Source organism: Solanum dulcamara, chromosome 1 (genome assembly GCF_947179165.1).
Source record: "Solanum dulcamara chromosome 1, daSolDulc1.2, whole genome shotgun sequence".
In the NCBI taxonomy this organism is placed as follows: Eukaryota; Viridiplantae; Streptophyta; class Magnoliopsida; order Solanales; family Solanaceae; genus Solanum; species Solanum dulcamara.
Window position 1 is genome coordinate 3,895,876 of NC_077237.1, and position 22,519 is coordinate 3,918,394.

At 32.5% G+C, this 22,519-nt stretch overlaps 5 protein-coding genes across 6 annotated transcripts; 3 read left to right on the top strand and 2 right to left on the bottom strand.

The window, feature by feature from the left end:
* Positions 1-319: 319 nt before the first annotated feature.
* On the top strand, positions 320-2,978 carry LOC129886114 (putative WEB family protein At1g65010, chloroplastic). The gene is made up of 3 exons (XM_055960662.1): positions 320-593; positions 855-1,020; positions 1,105-2,978. Exons 1-3 carry the CDS (start codon positions 574-576, stop codon positions 2,857-2,859), a joined length of 1,941 nt encoding a protein of 646 aa, XP_055816637.1. The 5' UTR covers positions 320-573; the 3' UTR covers positions 2,860-2,978.
* A 3,987-nt stretch (positions 2,979-6,965) lies between these two features.
* Positions 6,966-8,493, bottom strand: LOC129898360 (14-3-3-like protein 16R). Its single transcript, XM_055973099.1, has 4 exons — positions 7,922-8,493; positions 7,709-7,831; positions 7,351-7,467; positions 6,966-7,251 (listed from the first exon to the last, which is right to left on the bottom strand). Exons 1-4 carry the CDS (start codon positions 8,399-8,401, stop codon positions 7,198-7,200), a joined length of 774 nt encoding a protein of 257 aa, XP_055829074.1. The 5' UTR covers positions 8,402-8,493; the 3' UTR covers positions 6,966-7,197.
* Positions 8,494-10,686: 2,193 nt separating this feature from the next.
* LOC129898376 (prohibitin-3, mitochondrial) lies at positions 10,687-11,931 on the bottom strand. The gene has a single exon (XM_055973100.1). It carries the CDS (start codon positions 11,791-11,793, stop codon positions 10,954-10,956), a length of 840 nt encoding a protein of 279 aa, XP_055829075.1. The 5' UTR covers positions 11,794-11,931; the 3' UTR covers positions 10,687-10,953.
* A 1,017-nt stretch (positions 11,932-12,948) lies between these two features.
* On the top strand, positions 12,949-14,427 carry LOC129886123 (uncharacterized). The gene is made up of 2 exons (XM_055960674.1): positions 12,949-13,221; positions 14,195-14,427. The coding sequence occupies exons 1-2, from the start codon at positions 12,988-12,990 to the stop codon at positions 14,390-14,392; spliced, it is 432 nt and encodes a 143-aa protein (XP_055816649.1). The 5' UTR covers positions 12,949-12,987; the 3' UTR covers positions 14,393-14,427.
* A 1,044-nt stretch (positions 14,428-15,471) lies between these two features.
* On the top strand, positions 15,472-18,964 carry LOC129898392 (54S ribosomal protein L37, mitochondrial-like). Of its 2 annotated transcripts, XM_055973103.1 has the most exons (3): positions 15,506-15,580; positions 16,579-16,624; positions 18,353-18,964. In XM_055973103.1, the coding sequence occupies exon 3, from the start codon at positions 18,364-18,366 to the stop codon at positions 18,757-18,759; it is 396 nt and encodes a 131-aa protein (XP_055829078.1). In that variant the 5' UTR covers positions 15,506-15,580; positions 16,579-16,624; positions 18,353-18,363; the 3' UTR covers positions 18,760-18,964. The 2 variants fall into 2 exon arrangements, with proteins under 2 accessions (XP_055829077.1, XP_055829078.1); XM_055973102.1 differs by lacking the exon at positions 16,579-16,624 and having other exon boundaries at positions 15,472-15,580.
* The last annotated feature ends 3,555 nt before the right edge of the window (positions 18,965-22,519 follow it).

A 22,519-nucleotide genomic window follows, 5' to 3' on the forward strand; every position in this document is an offset into this window, starting at 1 on the left:
TTTTTTTTTTTAAGAATTGTGTCAAACCTTATCACTACAACTAAAAAGGGATGGATGAAGTATTAAACATCAATTAATATGAAAATTATGGTAAAATAACTATATCACTCATTATTTTTTTAATGGGCATGTCAAATTCAAATGTGATAAATAAAAGTGAACGAAAGACTACTTATAAGCATTTGAAAACTTCATGTAATTAACTCACTCATTAAATTTTCAAAAGTTGACCTTAATCAAGGGCAATTTAGTCAATTCACATAGACCCCCCTACCATGTCTGCAAAAATCTTCTAATTCTTCTTCTACTACGAATATATTAGCCTTTTATAGGTCCCCTTTCACTTTGTCTCATTCTTACAAAATCTCTTTTCTTTTCATAACCTTTTTCCGTTACATTATTTTTACCAAACAAAACCCCCGCCAACTTCGGACTTTGTCATCATAAACCACAAACCTTCAAAACAAACCTTTTTTTCTCAGAAATTACACAAAAAAAGATTGAATTTTTCTCATTTTTCGTGCTGATTTTTCGAAGAGAAAAAAGGGATTCAAACACGTAACCAAGAAAAAAATGTTACGTTCAAAATCAAGGTACCCCATTTTAATATTCATTTTATTTTTCCTTGTTATTATCATTATAGAAATCATATATAGGTGTCGATATTTTCTAAATTGATGTGTATGTATGTGTGTATATAATTCATTTGAAGTAGAGAGATTTTCTCGGATTTGTTTGTTAAGGTTTTTCCATTCATGGGTTTCTGTTTTCTTGATTTTTGAAAAAACAAAATAATTTTTGCATGAGATTTAATTAAAGATTGAATCTTTTTGATGTTTTTGAGTAATTTGTAGATCTGGGTCCATTGATTTTGGACAAAAGAGCCATTCTTCGAGATTTTCAAGAACATTTTCTGCATCAAAGCTTTGTAGAGGTGATGCTTTGGGGTGTCAAATTGATTCAAACGCTGTCGTTTCTCTTGATAGAAAAAAACCCTCCAAGAGTGACAATTTAATTGAGGTATTTATTAATTTTTTGTGATTTTTATTTGATTTTTTTTGTGTAAAGAGATGAAATTTTAATTTTTCTTTTTGGTGTTTGTAGAACCAAGTGAATAATAGAGTTTTGGTTATGAAAGAGCAAATGGGACATGTTGAAGAGGAGTTAAGGGAGACAAAAGAGCAATTAAATTTTGTTGAAGGTGAAAAAAATAGAGCAATTCTTGAAATTAGAGAAATGAAAAAATTAGCTAATGAAGGATTATCACCTAAAAAGGCAGGGGAACTAATTGCAGAACTTAAAGTTTTGAGGGAATTTCATTCTAAAACACAAGAAGATTTGATGATTAAAGATAAGTGTATCGAGTCGTTGAAGATGGAACTCGAAAGGGTGAAGAAATATGAGGTTAAGTTAGGTGAAAAAGATGTTGAGTTAGGAGGATTGAGAGAGGACATTGGTCGTGTTAAAGCGTCTGAAGTTAAAGCAACAGAACAATTGTTTGTGTTTAAGAAAAAAGTTCAAGAATTAGAAGTTGAATTGGAGAATAGGAAGTTGTCTGAGTCGAAGATTTATGATTCGTTTGAGTTACAGACGAGGCAGTTTGAACGTGCTAAGATTGAACTTGAAGAAGCTAAGGTTGAGATGGCTTCACTTCACGAGAAGGTTGTGTTGTTAGAGGCTGCTTCTTTATCGAAGAGAAGTAATAGTGGGCGTTTGAATGGTTATAGCAATGGGGAGATTGCAAATTCTGTGAAGAAGGAAATTGAAAGCCTCAACTCTGAACTTGCATTGGGAAAGGAGGATGTGGCCAATGCACAAGAGAGGGAGAAAATTGCCTTATCGAAGGCTAAGAATTTGAACGATGAGATAAGTTTGCTTAAAAATGAACTTAAGTTTGCTAGTGAAGCAGAGGAGAAAAGTAGAAAGGCGATGGATGATTTAGCATTAGCGTTGAAGGAAGTTGCTACTGAAGCCTCCGAGGCTAAGGAGAAACTTGGTGCTACTCAATTAGAGTTAGAACAAGTGAAAGAGGAGGAGGGGAAATTGAAAGAGATGATTAGGAATACTGAGGCTAGGTATCAAAAGCTCTTGGATGAGGCAAAAAAGGAAGCAGACCTATACCGAAATACAGCAGAGAGATTGAGATTAGAGAACGAGGAGTCACTTTTAGCGTGGAATGGGAAAGAAATGGGGTTCATCACTTGTATAAAAAGAGCTGATGAGGAAAGAAGTTTGGCTCAGCGCGAGACAGAAAGGCTTGCAGAGTCTCTTAAAGCAGCCGAAGATACGTCTAGAGCAGCTAAGGATGAAAAGTACAAATTGAGGGATATATTGAAACAGGCTATAAATGAAGCAAATGCAGCAAAAGCTGCAGCTGGCTTAGCTAGAGATGAAAATTCTCAACTCAAAGATCGTCTGTCCGAAAAAGAAGAAGCCCTACATTTTATCACTAAAGAAAACGAACGCCTCAGGATCAACAGGCCAGCAGCTTCTCATGACAATGTCAATGTGCCTAGTGAAATGGTCGAGGAACATGAAGATGATCATAAAGTCAGGAAAACTTTCAGGGCTAATCTTACAGAGCTGAAACTTGAAAAAAACGAGGATCCTGAAAAGGACGAGACACTTAAGGGGTCCATATTTGATCCAACTTCAGTCACGCCAAAGTCAGAGCCTCGTACACCACATTCCTTATCTCATTGTAGAAGAGCGTCTTCACCCGCCTTAGCAGACGAGGCAGGAAAACCAAATGCAAATCTATACGACGATTCAGATAGCGATAGAAATCTTAGTAGTAGAAGAAAAGCTTTATTTCGAAAAGTTGGTGACCTCATAATGAGGAAAAGTTTCCATGTTTAAGAGAGAACCAGTTTCTGAATAGGAAAACCTTTTCTAATATATATAAATATAGCTTGAATAGTACAGTTATTGAACAATCTTACTATGCTGTACAAATGTGTTTTCATTTATACAAGAAATTGCATCCTCAAAAATTTCATTCTCTGGTTTGTGTATCCTATAATATTAGCTCCACTTTGGCCATAAATTTTTGACGTTGAAACTTGAAAATTTGAGTTTTTGAAGTTGTGACGTTTGGAACTTGAAGTTGTGTTTGAACATGAATTTTACTTGGAAAATTTGAAGTTTTTGTGAGTAGACGTCACATTTCTCCTGGAATTTTTTGGATTGATTTGTTAATAGACTTCGTTCTTTTTGACTCTGAGTCAGTTTTGGATCAAATTTTCATAATTTGATCTAATATCTATGGCAAAACGCTAGCTTAGTATTGATGGATCAAATTCTAAATGTTCATTGGAGATCAAGAATGAATGTGATTCTAGCTCCAACATATATACAAGTTATATGTAGTAATTCATTTGAATGAATTGATTTATTTACAGAAAATTTTAAGAATCAAACATCAGATCGTGAGATAGTGCGTAATATTACGGAGGAGTGTTGTGAGATGGTTGCAGTCTCTCTATTCTTAACTGAGGTCTGTTCGAGCTCTATAGTACCTTTTCAATAGGTTTCGAGCCTCTGGAACAAAGTGTCTTTCAATAGGGAGCACGTTACTCCATAAATGGTTCTTCCTAATGCAAATTCAAATTAATCGAGACAATAAATTTTAATCTTAAATGGTTTATTAATTAAGATTTTATTGATTTTTCGAATTTGAAGATCTTGTAATAGAATGTGTGATGGAAGTGAGGTGGATAATTGTAATCCCTCTATCCTTCTCGTTTGAGGACTGGGAACCTGAGTACCTTTAATTATTTGGCTTAAGTGAATTTCAAATTATTTTCTTTACTGCTTGTTTTTGGTAGAAAATTCCATGGAGTTCCAAAACTACAGAAGGTACGCATACCATATTTACAAGGGGAATATTGGCTAACAAGAAATTTTCTTCATACTTGTGAGTTGTGGATTTTAGTAAATCAAGAAAAAATTGTTTTTTTTTTCAATATTATCTTTTGTCATTAAATAATGACATAAAGTATTAATAGTCAACTTTAAATTTTCATAGTATAATTTTTATATAACTAGTTTAGTAAAATAAATCATGAATATTTTTTTTCGTTTCAATTTGTTAATCTTACTTTACTTTTTGGTTCGTTTCAAAAAAATTGTTTATTTCTTTTTTTTTGATAACTTTTTAATTCTAACTTTCTACATAATGACATGTTTAATATCATAAGATTAAAAAGACATTTGATACATTTTACATATCTTTAATTTAAGATAACAAGATTCAAAAGTCTTTTTTTTATTATTCTTAAATTTTGTGTCAAATTAAAATCAAAGAAACAAATTAAAATATAATCAATATTTTTTCATAGCAAAATGAGGTCCAGTACTTTCCTAAATATTTTGATGTATTGTATTTGGATTGGATTGGTTTAGAAACTTATGCTTTAAAACAAGTGATTGATATTTTCTGGCTATATCATTTTATTAATGATAAATTAAGAAGTTTTAAAGTTGATCATTCTAAATAAGATTGTCTGACTATTTTTTAAAAATATTTTTTTCTCAAAAAAGGATATAAAAATATGGAATAAAAATAACACTACAATTTGGAGATAAATAATCTCATAATAAGTTATTCTATGATTTTATCTCAACAAACGTGAATTACCAAATGAGCCTAAAAAATATAGTAAAATACTCACATTAATCAATATTTTATACGGAGCATGCAAAATTAAAAATGAACGAAAAAATAAATAAAAAGCTCGAGCAAAAGTTATTAGGTTGTCAAATACCCGCACCTCATATTCTAAATCTGCCCCTAATTACGATACCCTTGAGCCCTTGACTTTAAAAAGAAAAAGAGAGAACGCTAAGAAATTTAGTACGTATATTAATCTGCCTTGAAGACAATAAACAACTCAACCCGCTCTGGCCCATCTTTTTAATTTTCATTTTTTTTCCTATTTCAGATAGAACCCTATTAGAAGGGATAGGACTTCCTATCAAAAATATTATCATATCTAAAATTCAAATTTGAGAACTCTAATTCATTGCACCATGTGGGTGCTTTAGTTTTCGTTTCTGCTTCTTTTCTACTTTAATTATTTGGTGAATCTTGACAGCAAATCAAAATTTTGCATGATAAGAATGAAAATCTAATCAGACCTATACCCCACTTTTACAATTTCAAAGGAACATGCAGCCAACAAAACCATTCAATAAATGACCTTTTGAACCACCAAATGACATATTAGATTCCAATTAGTGCACTAATTTCTACAAGTCTATCACATTAGATGGCATTTCAAATACTTTATGTCCTACGTGGATACAACGTGGAAAACGCATCCACATCACACACGACAAAATTGGAAAGTTGTTATCAGTTACGCAGACTACAGACAGCATGTTATATTACATCACATCCATTTGACCAATAGTTTCATTCAAGTAAAAACTTACTCCCATCCATTCCATGTTTATATCAAACTATACGAATTATATACAAAGTGTGTTATATAAGTATTTAGAGAAGGTAAGTTTTTACCGTTCACTTAATACCCCAATACTATGCTGCCAACAACATACCTTATGTGACCCACAAATAAGATTTGAAAAAGATAAGTTATAACCACTTTGTCGGATAAAAAGACTGGCTCAATACTACCTGGCCAACTTGGAAAATACCTCCAAATTGATTGACTACAAAAGTTGCCTACATAAATCCAACTGTAAAGTTTGAAAAGCAGAGGAAAAAGTGTCTAGTGCCAACTCTACTCATTAAGAAGAATGCTTTAAACATAGCAGTTGAAGTATTGAATGGTATACCAGGCAATGTTTTTGCCTTTTTACAGTCAAGGTTTGAACAAGTGATATTGAAAAGAGGAACAGACAAAACTTTCATTATGACTAAAGAAAGGGCCTTATCCAAATCTGAGTAATTTATACTATAGCTTCTTCACTAAGGAGCAATATCTAAAGGCTATAGCACTAGATAGCTTTCAAATTTCAAACTAAGACATCATAAGAGAATCGACAAGAAAGTAGACAGCTAGTTAGTGATATGAATGTGTTGCCCCACACCCTCTGAAAATTTAATCTAATTAAAAGAAAGAGTAGGTCCCTCCTTGTGAGAAAAATGAACAAAGTGAGTGGTCACCTTGCTGGCATAATTAAAAGTGATGTACTAGTAATATTTAGTAGAACAAACACTTTATGACTAAATCAAGAGCCATAGGCAAGTCATTTTCAGATGGGACAAACAAAGTAGGGAGGACTCTTGTTTACTACTCCTCGTCTCAAAATACTTGTTATGTTTCACTTCTCGAGACTCAAATTATATACTTCAACCAATATAAGCATTGCAACTTATATAGTACTTACCGATAGTTTTTGAACATCCAAATTTGAAATATTAACCTAATTCAATTTAACTCGCGGGAAGGAAACATGACAAGTATTTCGGAATGGAGAGAGTACAACAAACAAAGATTTAACAACCCAGAAACAGAGCAGAGCGTTTTTCACAAGGGTTGTTACATAAAATATAATGCTAGCTTAGTTGTCATACCTACCCAAAAATTAAAGAAAGATGAAAGTTTGAGGTCAATGTTCAGATGCAAGACTAGAAATGAGGTTCTAAGAAACTTCAATCTTGACCAAATGCCTAGTTTGGCACAAAGTCTTTGAACATATATCCATGTAAATATGAAATGGAGAAGCTCATAAACTTCAATCTTGACCCAAAGCCTAGTTTGGCACAAAGTCTCTTAACATATATATGTAAATATGAAATGGAGAAGCTCGGAAACTTCAATCTTGAGACAAAACCTAGTTTGACACAAAGTCTTTGAACATATATCCATGTAAATATGAAATGGAGAAGCTCAGAAACTTCAATCTTGACCCAATGCCTAATTTGGCACAAAGTTTTTGAATATATATCCATGTAATATGAAATGGAGAAGCTACCAAATTTGTGGATTAAAAAGTAGATCCAACTTCCCAATAAGTGATTCCTTTGAGAAAAAGGAAATAATCCGAATACAAGAGAAATCCACATAGAAACAAACCAAAACAACAAATAACAATAAACGGTTGATTTTAGGTATTACAAATCACAAGATCTAGAACTAACAAAGTGCTGAATCCAGACAAATGAAAAAGAAGTTACAACATGGCATTTTTCAATCCTAAAGAAATTTCACCAGTTTTTACTGCTGCTCATTCATTATCTGGTTTGGGTGCTGCTTCTTTGATCTCATCAGCTCCATCATCCTGAACAAGAATCAGCAAGATGCAAAGATCAATAAAATTGTTCAACGAATGAAACAAGACAAAAAACCGTATAAACAATAGAAAGAAATATGTATGTACCTGCATATCAGAGGTCCATAAAGTGAGGTTATCACGAAGAAGCTGCATGATCAGAGTGCTATCCTTGTAGGACTCTTCGCCCAATGTGTCCAACTCCGCAATTGCCTCATCAAAGGCCTTTCATATGATCAAATCAACAATAAAAATCACTTTTTTTATAAGATCAACTATCATTATATCAAAGGCAACTGATTTAATTCACCAAAACTGTATCTAACAGTATACTAATTACAAGTAATTATCGTAACATTCATTAAGATAACTAGGTACATTCATGTAATTAGCAGCTATTCCTAAAGAATCAACGGCATTGTGATAAAAAGTTGATCAAAGACATATTTTTTGCCTTTTCACTGACCTGTTTGGCGAGATTACAGGCACGATCAGGAGAATTCAAAATCTCGTAGTAAAATACGGAGAAATTGAGAGCAAGTCCCAATCGGATTGGATGTGTAGGGGCGAGCTCGGCATTTGCAATATCCTGAAAAGCACAAGATCAAAGTTTATGGAATTTTTTTCTCTAGAATTCGAATAATTTGTTCATCAATAAGCAAAAACAAAAGACTCTAACCTGAGCAGATTTGTAAGCCGAAAGAGTATTCTCAGCAGCTTCTTTTCGTTCAGCACCTGTCTTAAACTCAGCCAAATAACGATGATAATCTCCTTTCATTTTCAAGTAAAACACCTTAGAGTCACCGGTAGCAGCAGAGCCAATGAGCTTAGAATCAAGGAGCTTAAGAATTCCATTACAGATCGATGTAAGTTCAGACTCGATCTTAGATCTGTATTCCTTAATAGAAGCAACATGATCTTCGTTACCACGGCTCTCCTCTTTTTGCTCAATGGAGGAAATGATCCTCCATGAAGCTCTCCGTGCTCCGATCACATTCTTATACGCGACGGAGAGGAGGTTTCGTTCTTCGACGGTTAACTCCTCGGCGCCGTCGGCGGCGGCGACAACTTTTTCCATGAACTCTACCATCTCCTCGTAACGCTCGGCTTGCTCTGCAAGCTTCGCCATGTACACGTTTTCTTCGCGTGGCGACGCCATTGATGTGTTGGTGGTATTAGAGAGAGAAAGAGAGTTTGTTTTTTTTCTAGAGAAAGAAAGTGAGAGCGGTTTTTAGAAAATAGAGATTTTGTGCGTGCGAGAAATGTGTAGTGGGCCGTTTCCTTTATAGATTGGTTATTAGGTGGGCCTCGTAGTGGTCCAATAAGAGAGCGATTTCTTGCACTTTTCAAACTAACTTTTTTTTTAACCTTTAATAATTGCTCCTTCAGTATATATTAATATTACTGTAACTATTTTTCTTTTTCAAAACAAGATTTCTATCTCTGCAAAATAAGAACAAGGTTGATGCGTATCAACTTTCCCAGACCCCAATACCAATACACAAGGTTATTGATATTGGGGTAAAAGTGTTGTTTTGTTAAATACAGAGATTAATAGAGTCGCATGAAAAAATATATAAAGTAGATAACTTCAACGGGATATCATAAATGATAATCTTGAAATTTTGGTATCCATCAGGCATAAGTTCTAATTGTTATGTGCGCGTAAATTAGTTTTTGCATGTGAGACAATAGTTTAGAACATTCAGAAGTTTCTGATAATAAAGATAGTGTAATATGTTGCATATTGAGTAATTATTTTAATTGTATTGACTTGTGAATAATTGAAAAACACATATATTTTGCTTGTGGCCAGTTGAGCATATTCATTGTATTTAATCCGAATCTGGCTTCTAACTAAACACTAACATATCGATGGACCAACTTCCAGTTGTATTTTTGCTTCTAATTCATTGTATATTAAAATTCCGATTTGCTTACCTATTAATGGTCAAATTGGTCTCTTGAGGACAAGTCTTTCAACTATATTTTATTTTTTAAAGACAAAGAAATTGCCAAGGGCAATGCCGCACACCTTTCTCCACTTAAATACCAAGCTTCAAACTTGTGATGTGCACCCCTCACTTGAGGGGCTCTTACCACTAATCCGTGGTTATCGGAGATGCCATGAATATCAAAGTACAGCTCCACCTTAAGAAACAAGGTCTCTGGGTTGTGACCGCTGAATCGAGTTAGTATCACCCCTGCCATTGGAGTACTCTCAATGAAAGCACCAATGTAGTGATTACCACAACTAGATTAAACAACAATTGGCTCCAAATAGTAATCATAATGATAAACACCCAAATTGATTTAGAAGAAGTTGAAATAACGATTAAAATAACAAAGCATTAGTAGTAAGAGCAAGTAGAAAGCTGATGTTTGAACTGAATCTTATGCCAGTAACCCAGAAAGCACCTCACACAAGTGCATAGCGTAGTATAAGAACATAGCTGACCCCTTTGGTTAAACAAAAGAAAAGGGCATAGCTTTCCCGGTTTTTGTAAAAGAGCTAAAGCTACTGATGTAGAAGACATCAACACGGAATATGACCTAGCCTACAGCTAAAATGAACAATACCATGGATGAAATTAACAATATTTTCATCCCAAGGCGAAGTTATATCAGCATGAAATTATATTTTTCATCCCAAAGCCATTACCTTCAAAGTCAGAAGAGCAAAGGTAAACTGCTTGTGCAAAGATCCGAATCATTGCAAGGCTAAAATGAGCTAGTAGTGATAGTAAGTAAACATATAAAGCAGTCAGTCTATTACAAAACAAATGAGTCACTTCCCCAAAGTGTACCATGATTTCGTGCATCCTAATTCCCATGCTAGCCATTACATTGGTCTAAGTTCTTACTAACACATGATCTAGCCTACTCAACCAAAGTTGATCAATATGACAACGATTATTTACTCACACCTTAGTATTACAGGATTCTCTCACATTGTTATAGCTCGTTCCATTCACTCTCATTCTACAAGGAAAAAAAATGGCAATTCTTCCCAAAAGGCCTTAAAGATTTGACTATGAAGCTCTTAGTTACATCAGCATTTAAATTCCTTCCTTGACAGTGCCCCAGCTCCATTCTTAAACAAGATGAATACATCAAGCTTGCCTTTTTTGGACTATCTAACCTATAAATATTGCAGTTCTACTTGATCGGAAACATAGCTTTATCCAACACTAGCATTTAAGCTTAAAAATCCAAAGAAGCTTTATCTATCAATACGTAAAAGCACCGAGCCACCGAGTTACTTACTCCAAAGAAGTAGTAGAAGTTACAGATACATCACAAGAAACAAAGACATTTGAAATTATAAGCTTTCCCAACATAGATAGAACTTATCAAAAGATACAACCTCAGAATCTGAACTCAAACGAAAGTTATCCAAACATTACCATACAATTGATGAAACAAAAGGCACAATTTGGCAGCTTTTCGAACTTATCAAAAGATACAACTTCAGAATCTGAACTCAAATAAAAATTATCCAAAAATTACCATACAACTGATGAAACGAAAGGCACAATTTGGTAGCTTTCCGAAAGAGAAATGTCCTTATTTGATTCCTCCTGATTCCCTAACTGTATATTGCATTGTTTCTTGATCTCATTCAGCACATTTTCATAGTAACTATTGAAGCAAATTAAATAGTACGTGATTATTTTAAAACAACTCAACATAGTAAACCTAATTACCTACTCAACGTGTGGCGTTGAGACCGAGAAGCATGTTGCCTTGCTTAGGCAAGTAAGCCACATTGGGAGTCTTAGCCAAGGTTGAAGCAACCTCCCTGGACGCCTCGATTCTCCTGAGCTCAATCAAACCCATTCCAGCAGCTGCAGTAGCATCCGAAATCAACTTAGCTGACTCACTTTCTCCTTCAGCTCTAATAATTGCTGCTCTCCTCTCTTGCTCAGCCTTCATCACCACGAATTTTGACCGCTCTGCTTCCTGCTGAGCTACCTGCTTCTGCTCCACAGCCTTAGAGAACTCCGCACCATATGACAAGTGTGTAATCGCCACATCATCAAGCACAATATTGAAATCCTTAGCACGACGAATCAAACTCTCACGAACTAAAGCTGAGACTTGTGGACGCTCAGTGAGCAACTGATCGGCGTTGAATTGAGCTACGACGGCTTTCATTACCTCATTTCCGATCGACGGGAGAACCTTCTCGTCATACTCGAGACCAAGGGTTTTGAAAATGTCGGGGAGGCGTGAAACTTCCGGGCGCGAGAGGACCCGGAGGGTGAGGTGGACCATCTGGAGATCCTTCGTGCCGGAGACGGAGGAGAATGTGTGTGGCCTAGTACGGATATCGAAGATGAAAGGCTTTTGAAGCCATGGGACGAGGAAATGAGTACCTTCGCCGACGGTATCGTCGATGACTCCTCGGAATCGGTCGAAGAGAACGGCGCGTTGACCACCGTCGACGGTGTAGAGGGAGGAGTTGAGAACAGTGGCGCTGATTCCGACACCGAAGGCGGCGCGTGCAATGTTCGTGAGGAATGATACTGCTGCTTGGCTGCTACCCATTTTTTTGTTTACACAGAAAGTTTGGGGTTTTGAAATCTGAAGGAAAGAGTAGAGGGTTTTTGCTGAAAAACCCTAAAACCCTAATAATTTAAACAAAACGGGCATGACCCGGAACAAATGAGTCCGAGAATATAGAGATCTTATCGAAGATATGATCTTAAATAAGAAGATATGAAAGTTGAGACTCGGGTAAAAAGTTAATATATAGTTGAGTCTCAATCTTATTTTCTTATTAGTATTGTTATTTTTACTTTCCTACAATCTTATATTTTGATTTTGTTATTATAAGTTGTTACTTTTAATTTAATTATTATATTCTATACTGTTGTTATTCGTCCCTTCTTTATTTTCTTTATTTGAACATGACATTTTTATTATTATATTTTGTTGTCATACTTATTTTGGATATGCTTCACTTAAATCGAGGATTTATTAGACTATACACCTTTATAAGGTAAATGACAAGGCATTCACATTATCTTCTCCAAAATTAACTTACGAGATTATACAAGATATAATATTATTGTTATTGGTATTTGGATATTTTTTCTATCAATTATTTGGCAAATTATCAATAATTCATTTTGAAATTTTCTAAGAAAATGACTTCAACAAATATCGGAGTGAATCTAATTCTTCAATTTAATTACTTTTCCGGTAATTATTAATTTCAACTATGCTTCATTTAGCATAATTAGTTAAAAATGGTTTCCTTTTTTCCTAAAAACTATTGTGAGTGTCAAATGAAGTCACGTTTACTACGTAGAGAACATCACCAATATTACTAGATTGTGAGTACTCTTAAATAATGAAAAATTTTAGGGTAAATTACCCTTTTACACATATTCCCCTAATATATTTACTTTTATTTCCATATACATCAAAAAAAATTCCAAATTCCCTCTTTTTCCTTTCTCTCTCTATACCTCTCTGATACATCCGCCTATTCCTATATTCTTGCCCTAATTTGCTCTAGTTAATTTGTTACTCTTCAACTGTTAATCAATTTCAAGGTTCCAAATAAGGTATATTTCAATCTTTCCTTATATGGAATTTTACTTCATCCTCATTCAATCTGATTTCTCCTAAAATTTGTATATTTTGATTTCTTCTGAAAATCTTTGAAAAATCTTCTAAATTTTTATCATTTGTTTTCTTCTGTAAATCTTTCCGTTTTTGTTTCTCATTCCTTCAATGAAATCCGTTCATGGTCTCAAACAGTCCACTAAAAATCAACGAATTCTTGTTTCTCCTGGTTCTGATTCGTCTTGGGAAGGTTACGACGAAATTAGATCCAAACATCGTAACGATCCAACAGTGATGAATAAGCTACGTGAGAAATTGAAGTCGAAAGCTACAGTTAAACATGCACCCAAAGAAATAGACAACAAGATTGAAAGGGTTACAACACGCCCTAATCTCCCAAAGGTATGTGTTCAATTAAGTTTTTTGTTTTAGAATGAAAATTTTGTGAAGGTTTTAATGATTCTGATACATATCATTTATGTATCAGATTCATAATGTATTTTTAAAAGGAATTTTTTTTGGAGATTTTATATTTCTGATACATCATGTTTAAGTGTCAGTTTCTGTTGTTTTAATTTTTAATGATTCTGATACATATACATGTATGTATCAGATACATAATGTCTTTTTCAAATGTATTTTTTTGGAGATTTTCTATTTCTGATACATCATGTTTAAGTGTCAGTTTCTGTTGTTTTAATTTTTAATGATTCTGATACATATACATTTATGTATCAGATACATAATGTCTTTTTCAAATGTATTTTTTGGAGATTTTCTATTTCTGATACATCATGTTTAAGTGTCAGTTTCTGTTGTTTCAAGTTTTAACGAAGCTGATACATATCATTTATGTATCAGATACATAATGTCTTTTTCAAATGCAATTATTTGAGATTTACTATTTCTGATACATTATGTTTAAGTCTCAGTTTCTGTTATTTCAAGTTTAATGATTCTGATACATCTACATTTATGTATCAGATACATAATGTCTGTTTCATATGCAATTTTTTGAGAATTATTATTTCTGATACATCATCTTTAAGTCTCAGTATTTGTTATTTTCAAGTTTTAATGATTCTGATACATATACATTTATGTATCAGATACATAATGTTTTTTTCAAATGCAATTTTTTGGAGATTTACTATTTCTGATACATCATGTGTAAGTGCCATTTTTTGATGTTTCAAGTTTTAATGATTCTGATACTTCTACATTTATATATCAGAATATAATATATAATTGTTTCTGATACATCTTCTGTATGTATCAGATTCTCATCTCATGCATCAGATATTTTAATGCATATGATACATCGTATTTATGTATAAAGTTCAAGTTGTATTTAACCATTTTCATGTCAATGCAGGAAATGAAATACGTCATCAAGAAGATCCCGTCCCACCCATTGAGATTCGGAATGGCATATAGGGCTAATTTTCTTGATGATTTTGAATCATCAATAGGTGGAGATATTATTGTCAGAAGGCCATGGATGGTTGTGTTAGCGATAACGACGATCCAAAAAAAACTAGGAGAGACATCTCTCCAAACCAAGGAGAACTGATTGATGTCTAGTAGTTTTTTTTTTATAGTAAACATTTTAGGTGATTCTGCTTCTTTTAATGTATCTGATACATAAACTGTAATGTATCAGATTTAATATGTTTTAATATTTTCATACATCAGATTTACTATGTTTTTCTCTGGTGTCAAAATCGAATATAAAATCAAAGTTTATGTTTTATATTTCTACTGTATCAAACTTGGATCGAGTATAATATTCATAAGTGTCACATTTTGTGAATTCTGATACATGAATCAAGTTTTATTTATTATGATACATCATGCACATGTATCAGATTCTCATTTCTCAATATTTAATGATTCCAATACATTAATTTTTAAAATTCACGTACATAACTGTCGCCTTCTTTAATAGATCAGTAATTGATATAAAGAGCCAATCTTTTATCCATAAATAGCTGATGTGCATTAACTATTCTATAGCTAAAGTTATGTATCAGATACATAACTTATGTATCAATAAAAGTGAAAAAATAGCTGAAATCAAATTCGGTATGAATTGATGCTCTGTTTTTTCCATTCGAGACGACGCTCTGTTTTTTGGCTTGAATCTTCATGGACATAACAATTAATTTTTTTAACAATTGATGTATCAGATACATAACTTATGTATCACCAAAACTGAAAAAAAATTAAAATCGAAGTTGGTTTGAATTTATGCTCTGTTTTTTTGGCTTGAATCTTCAACTTCACAACCGTTATTTTTTTAACCAAATTAATCCCATTAATTAGATTAGTAATTGATTTAAAGAACCAATCATCCCTTATATTAAGATATTATTCATAAATAGATGATCTTCATTAATTACTCATTAGATAATTGATGTATCATATACAAAACTAATGTATCAGAAAAGTTGAAAAAAAGGGGATATCGGGTAATTTTGATACAATGAGGGATGTATAGTAATTAGACTTTTTCATTATGGGATTTAGGTAAAGTTTACAAAATTTTAATTAACATTTTCAAAAAATATATATATTGGGCCATACTGATTGTATATATTTGGGCCTTGATTCCCAAAATTGAGCCCAAACCTACTGCAGTCGGGTCTTTCTTTTTTAGCCCAATTCAAATACTCTTTCAAGGTTTCTTCTTCGTCGGAAGTGCCAAACTTTTCTCCTTTCCATTTCTTCCGGCGGCGAAACAAAAATCCGGTAGTAACTGGTAAGTTCTTCTGTTCATCATTTCAAGTAACAAAATTCGAAGCCTATTCTTTCGTTTTTAATGGTTAATTACAAAAATTATGAATTGGGTTGTAATGTTTTGTGTGATTCCTCTCACTGTCTAAATGAATCTTGAGCTCCGGAATTCTACACTAATTTGTGAATTTTACAATTTATTGTGCTCTGTTGTTTTCTCCATGTGATAATCGCTGCAAAGTAGTAATCTTTTCTGCATATATTTCTCTTAGAGCTTTTTTGGATGGTTGTTACCTTTTATATTGTATTGTGTTGTTAGTTTAAACACAATGTTTGTTTTGATTGTTATTTTAATTTTATTGTATCGTATTGTTAAATCAATTGTGTGAATCTACTTATTTGCTGGAGTGAGTCATATTTTGCTCTTTATAGACGATTTTTTTTGGAGAAACCAGTGGATGTTTGGATTATATTCTGAAGAGTAATTAATCCTTATATGTGACAATGTCAATTATAAACCTGGATTTTGTTTATTCATCTATCAGCCCCTTCTCAATTAAGGGAATATATTTTCAAGACATAAGTGTGCAAGTGAGAATTTTGAACCATTATGTACTTGTTAGATTTCAATACAACGTGAGGAGGTATGAGACGTTAGCTATGGTGGGCCTGAGGAGAAGTAGTGGTAGGTCGAAGAAGAATCGGGGAGAGGTGATTAGACAGGACATGACTTATTTTCAGCTTATTGAGGATATAATTCTAGATAGGAGTATATGGAGGTCGAGTATCGTGATCGAAGATTAGTAGGTAATCGAGCACTGTCTATTTTTTCCTATCAATATTAGTACTCTTCTTCTAGCTTATTATTTGATTTTTATTTTTTGTATTTCCTGTTGTTTTTGTTACATTTCTTAGGTTATCATATTATTTGTCACTGCTACCGTTCTTTTCTCTATTGTTTTTCGCATGACTTCTTCACTACTGTATTTCTTTTTATATTGTTTTTATATATGTGTTACTTAGGCCGGGGGTCCACAAGAAATAACCTCTCTACCTTCACAAAGTAGAGGTAAGGCTGCTTACACACTACCCTCCCCTCCCCAGACCCCACTTGTGGGACTACACTAGGTATGTTGTTGTTGTTATATTTGCCACATGACGCTTTATATTCACATGTGGTTCCTCCGTAAAGAGCTCGTTGGTCTGGTATCAACGCCAAACACAAGTTTTCAGTTCTAGAAACTTTAAGAAAAATGAGTGCTGTGTGAATTGATCCAAGAATAGATGCTGTTACAGTGAGCTTTATATGATTATTTTGTCTTTGTTTTTCCCAATTATTTCTGAAATGACTCGGAAGCATACAAAAATTTATACATACAAAAGAGAAGAGTGTTGGGAGACAGAATGGAAGACAATGTTGCATCAACTCTCATTTAAGACTGGATCTTGCAAACAATGTTCCTCCTAGAAATCTAGAGCATATATCTTTCTTATAGATGCAATTTTCTATTTTCTAATTAACCTTCTTTAATATAAGATAAGATTGTCCTCAAATATTCATTGATTGTGGGTCTTAAGTTCATATAAGCTTAAGGTCTTGTTGACTATTATATTCCTCTCTGTACAAAATATGCCTCCCTTTTTTGCTTTCCTTTTCCTCTATACAAATATCAAGCTCTTGTCATCCATTTTGTTAGTGAAAATGTGTGTGCGTGTGTGAGTGGGTGCGTGGGGGGGGGGGGGGGACGCGGAGGCGTGGTGGAGCGTGGCTACCAAAGCTCTTTCCCACTTCAATTGTGCCAAATACTCTTCTTTCATTTGGTGGTTTGGCTGATCTGTTGCTTGCCTTTTCTAAGAACACTCGTCCTTGTGTGTATGTTTTATCTTGCCCTAAACTTTTCTATTCACTCCATTCCAGCCATCCTACCTTTCAAGGTGGGGGTTAGGTCTGCGTACACTCTACCCTCCCCAGACCCCAATTGTGCCAAAGACCATTAGTGTTTTATATGGTCTTTGATGCATGACCAATCGCATTTCGTTTTTATTTTATTTTATTTTGTCATTATGCTATATATATTGTTTTTCTTTTACTTGGGATTGTGATTTTTGAGACGAGGGTCTTTCGGAAACAACCTATTTATCTCTATAAGGTAGTGGTAATGTCTGCGTACATCCTACCCTCCCCAGACCCCACTTGTGGGATTTCACTGGGTATTATGTTGTTGTTGTTGTTGAGCTTCTTACAGTCAAGGCACTCATGAAGGCCTTATAGCACATCAGGCTACCACTAGTGCATTTGGTGAAAGAATGTTTTTTGATACACCTAGGACATGGATTCTATATGAACCAATGGATCGTAACAAGTCGTTACTACTAGCAATGACTTCCTCTTTCATTACTTCATTCTTTCCATATCCCTCTCCTTTGTTCTCAGTTACTCATCAAATGGCACTCAGTTCATATCTTTAAGTTCGATTGAAAACAGCGTAAATAGTTTTTATGGCCAAGAATTTTAATCTGGATGTTGTTGAGTATTAGATAAAAGTTTTCCATGGAAGAAACTTGGGATTTTGTTGGAGCAAGCAAGGTCTAGCGTGCTTTTTATCGTTTCTTCTTTCTGTGTTTTTGGTTGCGTTAAACTAATGAGTGGCCAATTTGGGCTCTGTTTGAGCTTTATTATTTTGTTTTTGCTCTTTCCTATATTTTTAAGGCATTTTGTTGAGTTTGGCAAATGTTGAGTTAGTAACGCTGCACAAGAATTACGTTTTGACACGATTTATACTTGTTGATGCTACAGGGATAACGACTATGGCATTAACTTATATCAGATCATTGAGAAACGTTAACTTTCAGGAGGTTATTCAAATAGGAGGCTGCAGAACATTTGCTGTTGGGGGTGGTAAAAAGAAGGGTGGAAAAGGTGGTGCAGCTGGAGATGGTCCAAAGGCATCGACAATCAGCAAGGAAGTCAAAGCCAGTACAGTAGTCGGGGCAAATATTCTCAAGGATGGAGTCGATCCTAAAGTGTTGCCCGACTCAGAATACCCTGATTGGCTGTGGCACCTGCTGGATAAACGCCCGGCACTTAGTGAACTGAGAAGGAAAAAACTCGAGTCTCTCCCTTACGATGACCTCAAGCGTTTTGTCAAGCTGGATACCCGAGCTAGGATCAAGGAAAACAACTCTCTTAGGGCCAAGAACTGAAAAATTTGCCTGAATTGGCATATGATCTGGAGACTATTTTTACCTGGAACTATAAGTTGGTCTATTGTGATAGAATACATTATTTAGAATCTAGCTGCAGCTTTTTATCTGCTTTTACTCTTGATTTCCTTAAGTTCCTGCTACTATTTTGAACATGATTGAGCTCTTGGTTAAGAGAATTTTGATATTTTTTGTCGTCCGTTCACTTTTACTTGTCATGTTTTGATTTACGTGTGTCAATTTGACTAATATTGCTAAATTGAATTAGATTAATTCACTATTTAAAATTCAAATCTTTGATATTTGAAAGTCATGAAAAATATTATAAGTTGCAATCCTTCTTATATTCCATTGTCAGTTCCCTTTTTTCATTATTCTTATATGTTATACTCGAGCCGATGGCTCTCCGAAAACAGTTTCCTTACCTCCATGAGGTAAGAGTATGGTCTGCGTACGCTTTATCTTTTTCAAACCCCATTTGTGGAATTTCACTGGGTATATTGTTGTTGTTGACATCCTTCTCATAATAATATAATGAAAACATGTCTTAAAATATTGGTCAAAGTTCTACGAAGGAAGTAATAGGTTTTATAATAATAGACACGGCTTTTGAGAGTGTATATATATATTGATAAGAATTTAGGAATATAGATGTATATTTTAAGGGAAAGATATAAGAACAAACTTTATATCGATACCAACAAGGTTATGATGAAATAGTAAGTATAGTTTTCATATTTAATTAGAAATTTCAAACTTAAGTCATGTGTATGTCGATGTAAATTTAGATTTAATCGAACTCTATGGATATCCACTCGTTGTGAATTCAAAAGAAAAACCTGTGAATTAGCACGTGGCTCTTTTGTTAATGTAATCCAAATTTTTCGAACTAATAATATATTAAAGATAACAAGAAACACGTTGAGATTATTGATAAATCTTAAACATAGAATAAATAATTATCATAAATTGCATTAAACTAATGGAGTTTGATTTTGTAACTTTGTGCCATTCACACATAGAGAACCGTTTTGCAAAATAAAGTATTTTTATTAGAGATTTTTATTTTTAATTTATGATAAAATATTTGAATGTGTTCTCAAGTGTACATTATGTAGATAAATTAATCCTTTAAAATGTATTATCTTTTTAAATTATAGGCATTTGCGCCATAAAAATTCAGGTTTGTTCCAATTGAGGTTACTGTGTATACTTAAAAGAGATGACCTATTTTAAATAACTTGAGAACTTATGAAAAAAGAATAATTCAAAATTTGAACCAAAAGTGTTTGATTGAAACACTTGGTTATGTATTCAGATGTTCAACTAAATTACGCGTTAATTTGTGTGTCCTTATTAATTAGTAGTTAGTACTTAGTAGATCTCGAGTTCAAGCCTAAAATATGGGGAAAAATCCTTCTATGAGCGTCATCCTCAAAACGAATCATATAATGTGCAATCCAAATTTAGTTGGAGCTCTAATACTAACACCAAAAAAACTGACTATTCTTATCTTTTTTCAAAAAATATTTTATTTATACAAAATATATAAGTATTGTATGCTAGCTTTCCAATTTGATCACATGAAATGCATGTTGTAATGGCATCTAATGTGACAACTCCCCAAAAAAGAAACATAATCCAAACAGAATCATTTTTTGCATGACAGCCACAAAATAAAATATCCCACCCACTCTTGTCTTTTCTCACATGCTTAATTTCAGAATATTATTTTTAAGAAGTCATTTGATGTCGATATAACGTATAATATTTACAATAAAATGCATGATTATTATATTATTTGTTTGATTAGAAGTATTAGATAATTCTTAGATTATTTATTTTATTATTTATATCTAAGTGATGATATAAGTTATTTTATATATACGATGGATAATTTATTCTGAGATAACTTATTTTTAACCAAACGAGTCTTAAATGTTTTCACAAATATTATTTAGGGAATAGTCTTTAACTTTTGCCGTTTAAATATGTGATTTTAATTTTAATATATATATATATATATATATATATATATATATATATATATATTAAGTAACAAATAAATGATTGAAAATATCCTTTAAAATAAAATAATAAATAATTCTTCTTTGATAAAAAAAATATTTTTATTATAATATAATATAAGTTATGTTGCTTAATTTCTATAAAATTTATACTGTTAGAAACATAATCAATTCAAACTCATAAGTTATGTTGTAAAAGATTAGTTTCTACATTCAGAACTCATAAGTTATATCGTAATTTCTATAAAACTTATGTCAAATGAGGCAAATGTTCATCAAATTAATGTTGAGCGAATTGGATGCTACACAATTTTATACCAGATAACTTAATTTCTATATAATTTATGTCGTATGAGACAAAAATTTATGACAAGCAAAATTAGGTCATAAATAAAAATACTTTGGTCCATAATTTTTTATTAAATAAATAGAAAAAAATTAAGAACTATCATATTTGAAAACAAAAAGAAAAAATTACCCCAAACCAGAGCCAATTAATGAAAAAAACATCTTAATATATCGTTATCGATAAACACCAGTTGCCCTACCATCAAAAAATTAACGTGGATTGTAAGTTTTTTTATCTATTTTTAATTAGAAATTTTAGATTTAAGTGTTAGAATAATGTTGTGTATGTTATGGAACATGTTATTCCTAACAATTCATGTTGTGTATGTTATGGAACATGTTATTCCTAACAATTCATATTGATTGAGCTAGATTTTTTTTTGAGTATATCTATAAGTGATTAAAATAATAATAAAATATATTAATGAAATTTCATAAAGTGAAGTTTGAGAAAGTAGAATTCACTCAGATCGTATTATTACATTGAAAATAATAAATTGGTCATGATAGTCCGACTCAAGAAAAAATCAGTCCAAGCAATATAGAGAAAAGAATAATTGAAATGAAGAAAATCATGACAAAAATACATCATACAAAAATAAACAACATGACAATCATCATATATATTCATAACAAGATAAAATGATAATTGAAGGGTAAAAGAAATAACAGATAATAACCTAACTCAAAAGATAAACAATTACAAAAGTAATACTATGATTAATAATATGACTAATAGTATAAAAGAATAAGCGAGGCGGCACTCAAATATCTAACTAACTTTATTCTTTAACCTTCATCCTTTGTGACCTCCAATCTAAGGTCATGTTATCCATAAACTAAATTTACATCATATCTTATGCAATTATCATTCTCTAATATTTTTTTGACCTACCTCTAAATTTACCAAAATACATCATATTCAGAAAATATTTATCATTTATAGCTATATAATTTTAATATATCTATATTGCATGTATAATTTACTTTTAAGACATAATGCATATTTTTTTATCAAAACAAAACTAATACATTTTAAGACACTTATAATACATCTATATTGCATGCAAAATTACTTTAATACATAATGTAATACATCTACATCATATGCATTATTTGTTTTTAATATATAGTGCAATTTGCTTCTTCTTTTTTTTTTTTTACCAAAACAAGCATAATACATTTATACTACATATATATATTATATCTATAATTCACTTTTAATACATAGTACAGTTGCTATAGATAGTTTTAAAACAATATATTTAAAAATCATATATATATATATATATATATATATATATTATAAAAGAAACTCAAAAAGATAATAATTATTTCCTTTTTCACATGTTCAAATCATTTCAATCATATTTTTTGCATTTTTA

What these genes read in the sequence shown, in the direction of transcription:
- LOC129886114 (XM_055960662.1), top strand. Translation starts at nt 574, where the DNA reads ATGTTACGTTCAAAATCAAG. An exon ending in ATGTTACGTTCAAAATCAAG is followed by an intron (nt 594 to 854) that starts GTACCCCATTTT and finishes AGTAATTTGTAG; the next exon opens with ATCTGGGTCCATTGATTTTG. An exon ending in AGAGTGACAATTTAATTGAG is followed by an intron (nt 1,021 to 1,104) that starts GTATTTATTAAT and finishes TGGTGTTTGTAG; the next exon opens with AACCAAGTGAATAATAGAGT.
- LOC129898360 (XM_055973099.1), bottom strand. Translation starts at nt 8,401, where the DNA reads ATGGCGTCGCCACGCGAAGAAAACGTGTACATGGCGAAGCTTGCAGAG. An exon ending in CCTGTAATCTCGCCAAACAG is followed by an intron (nt 7,468 to 7,708) that starts GTCAGTGAAAAG and finishes ATCATATGAAAG; the next exon opens with GCCTTTGATGAGGCAATTGC. An exon ending in TATGGACCTCTGATATGCAG is followed by an intron (nt 7,252 to 7,350) that starts GTACATACATAT and finishes ATTCTTGTTCAG; the next exon opens with GATGATGGAGCTGATGAGAT.
- LOC129898376 (XM_055973100.1), bottom strand. Translation starts at nt 11,793, where the DNA reads ATGGGTAGCAGCCAAGCAGCAGTATCATTCCTCACGAACATTGCACGC.
- LOC129886123 (XM_055960674.1), top strand. Translation starts at nt 12,988, where the DNA reads ATGAAATCCGTTCATGGTCTCAAACAGTCCACTAAAAATCAACGAATT. An exon ending in CACGCCCTAATCTCCCAAAG is followed by an intron (nt 13,222 to 14,194) that starts GTATGTGTTCAA and finishes ATGTCAATGCAG; the next exon opens with GAAATGAAATACGTCATCAA.
- LOC129898392 (XM_055973102.1), top strand. Translation starts at nt 18,364, where the DNA reads ATGGCATTAACTTATATCAGATCATTGAGAAACGTTAACTTTCAGGAG.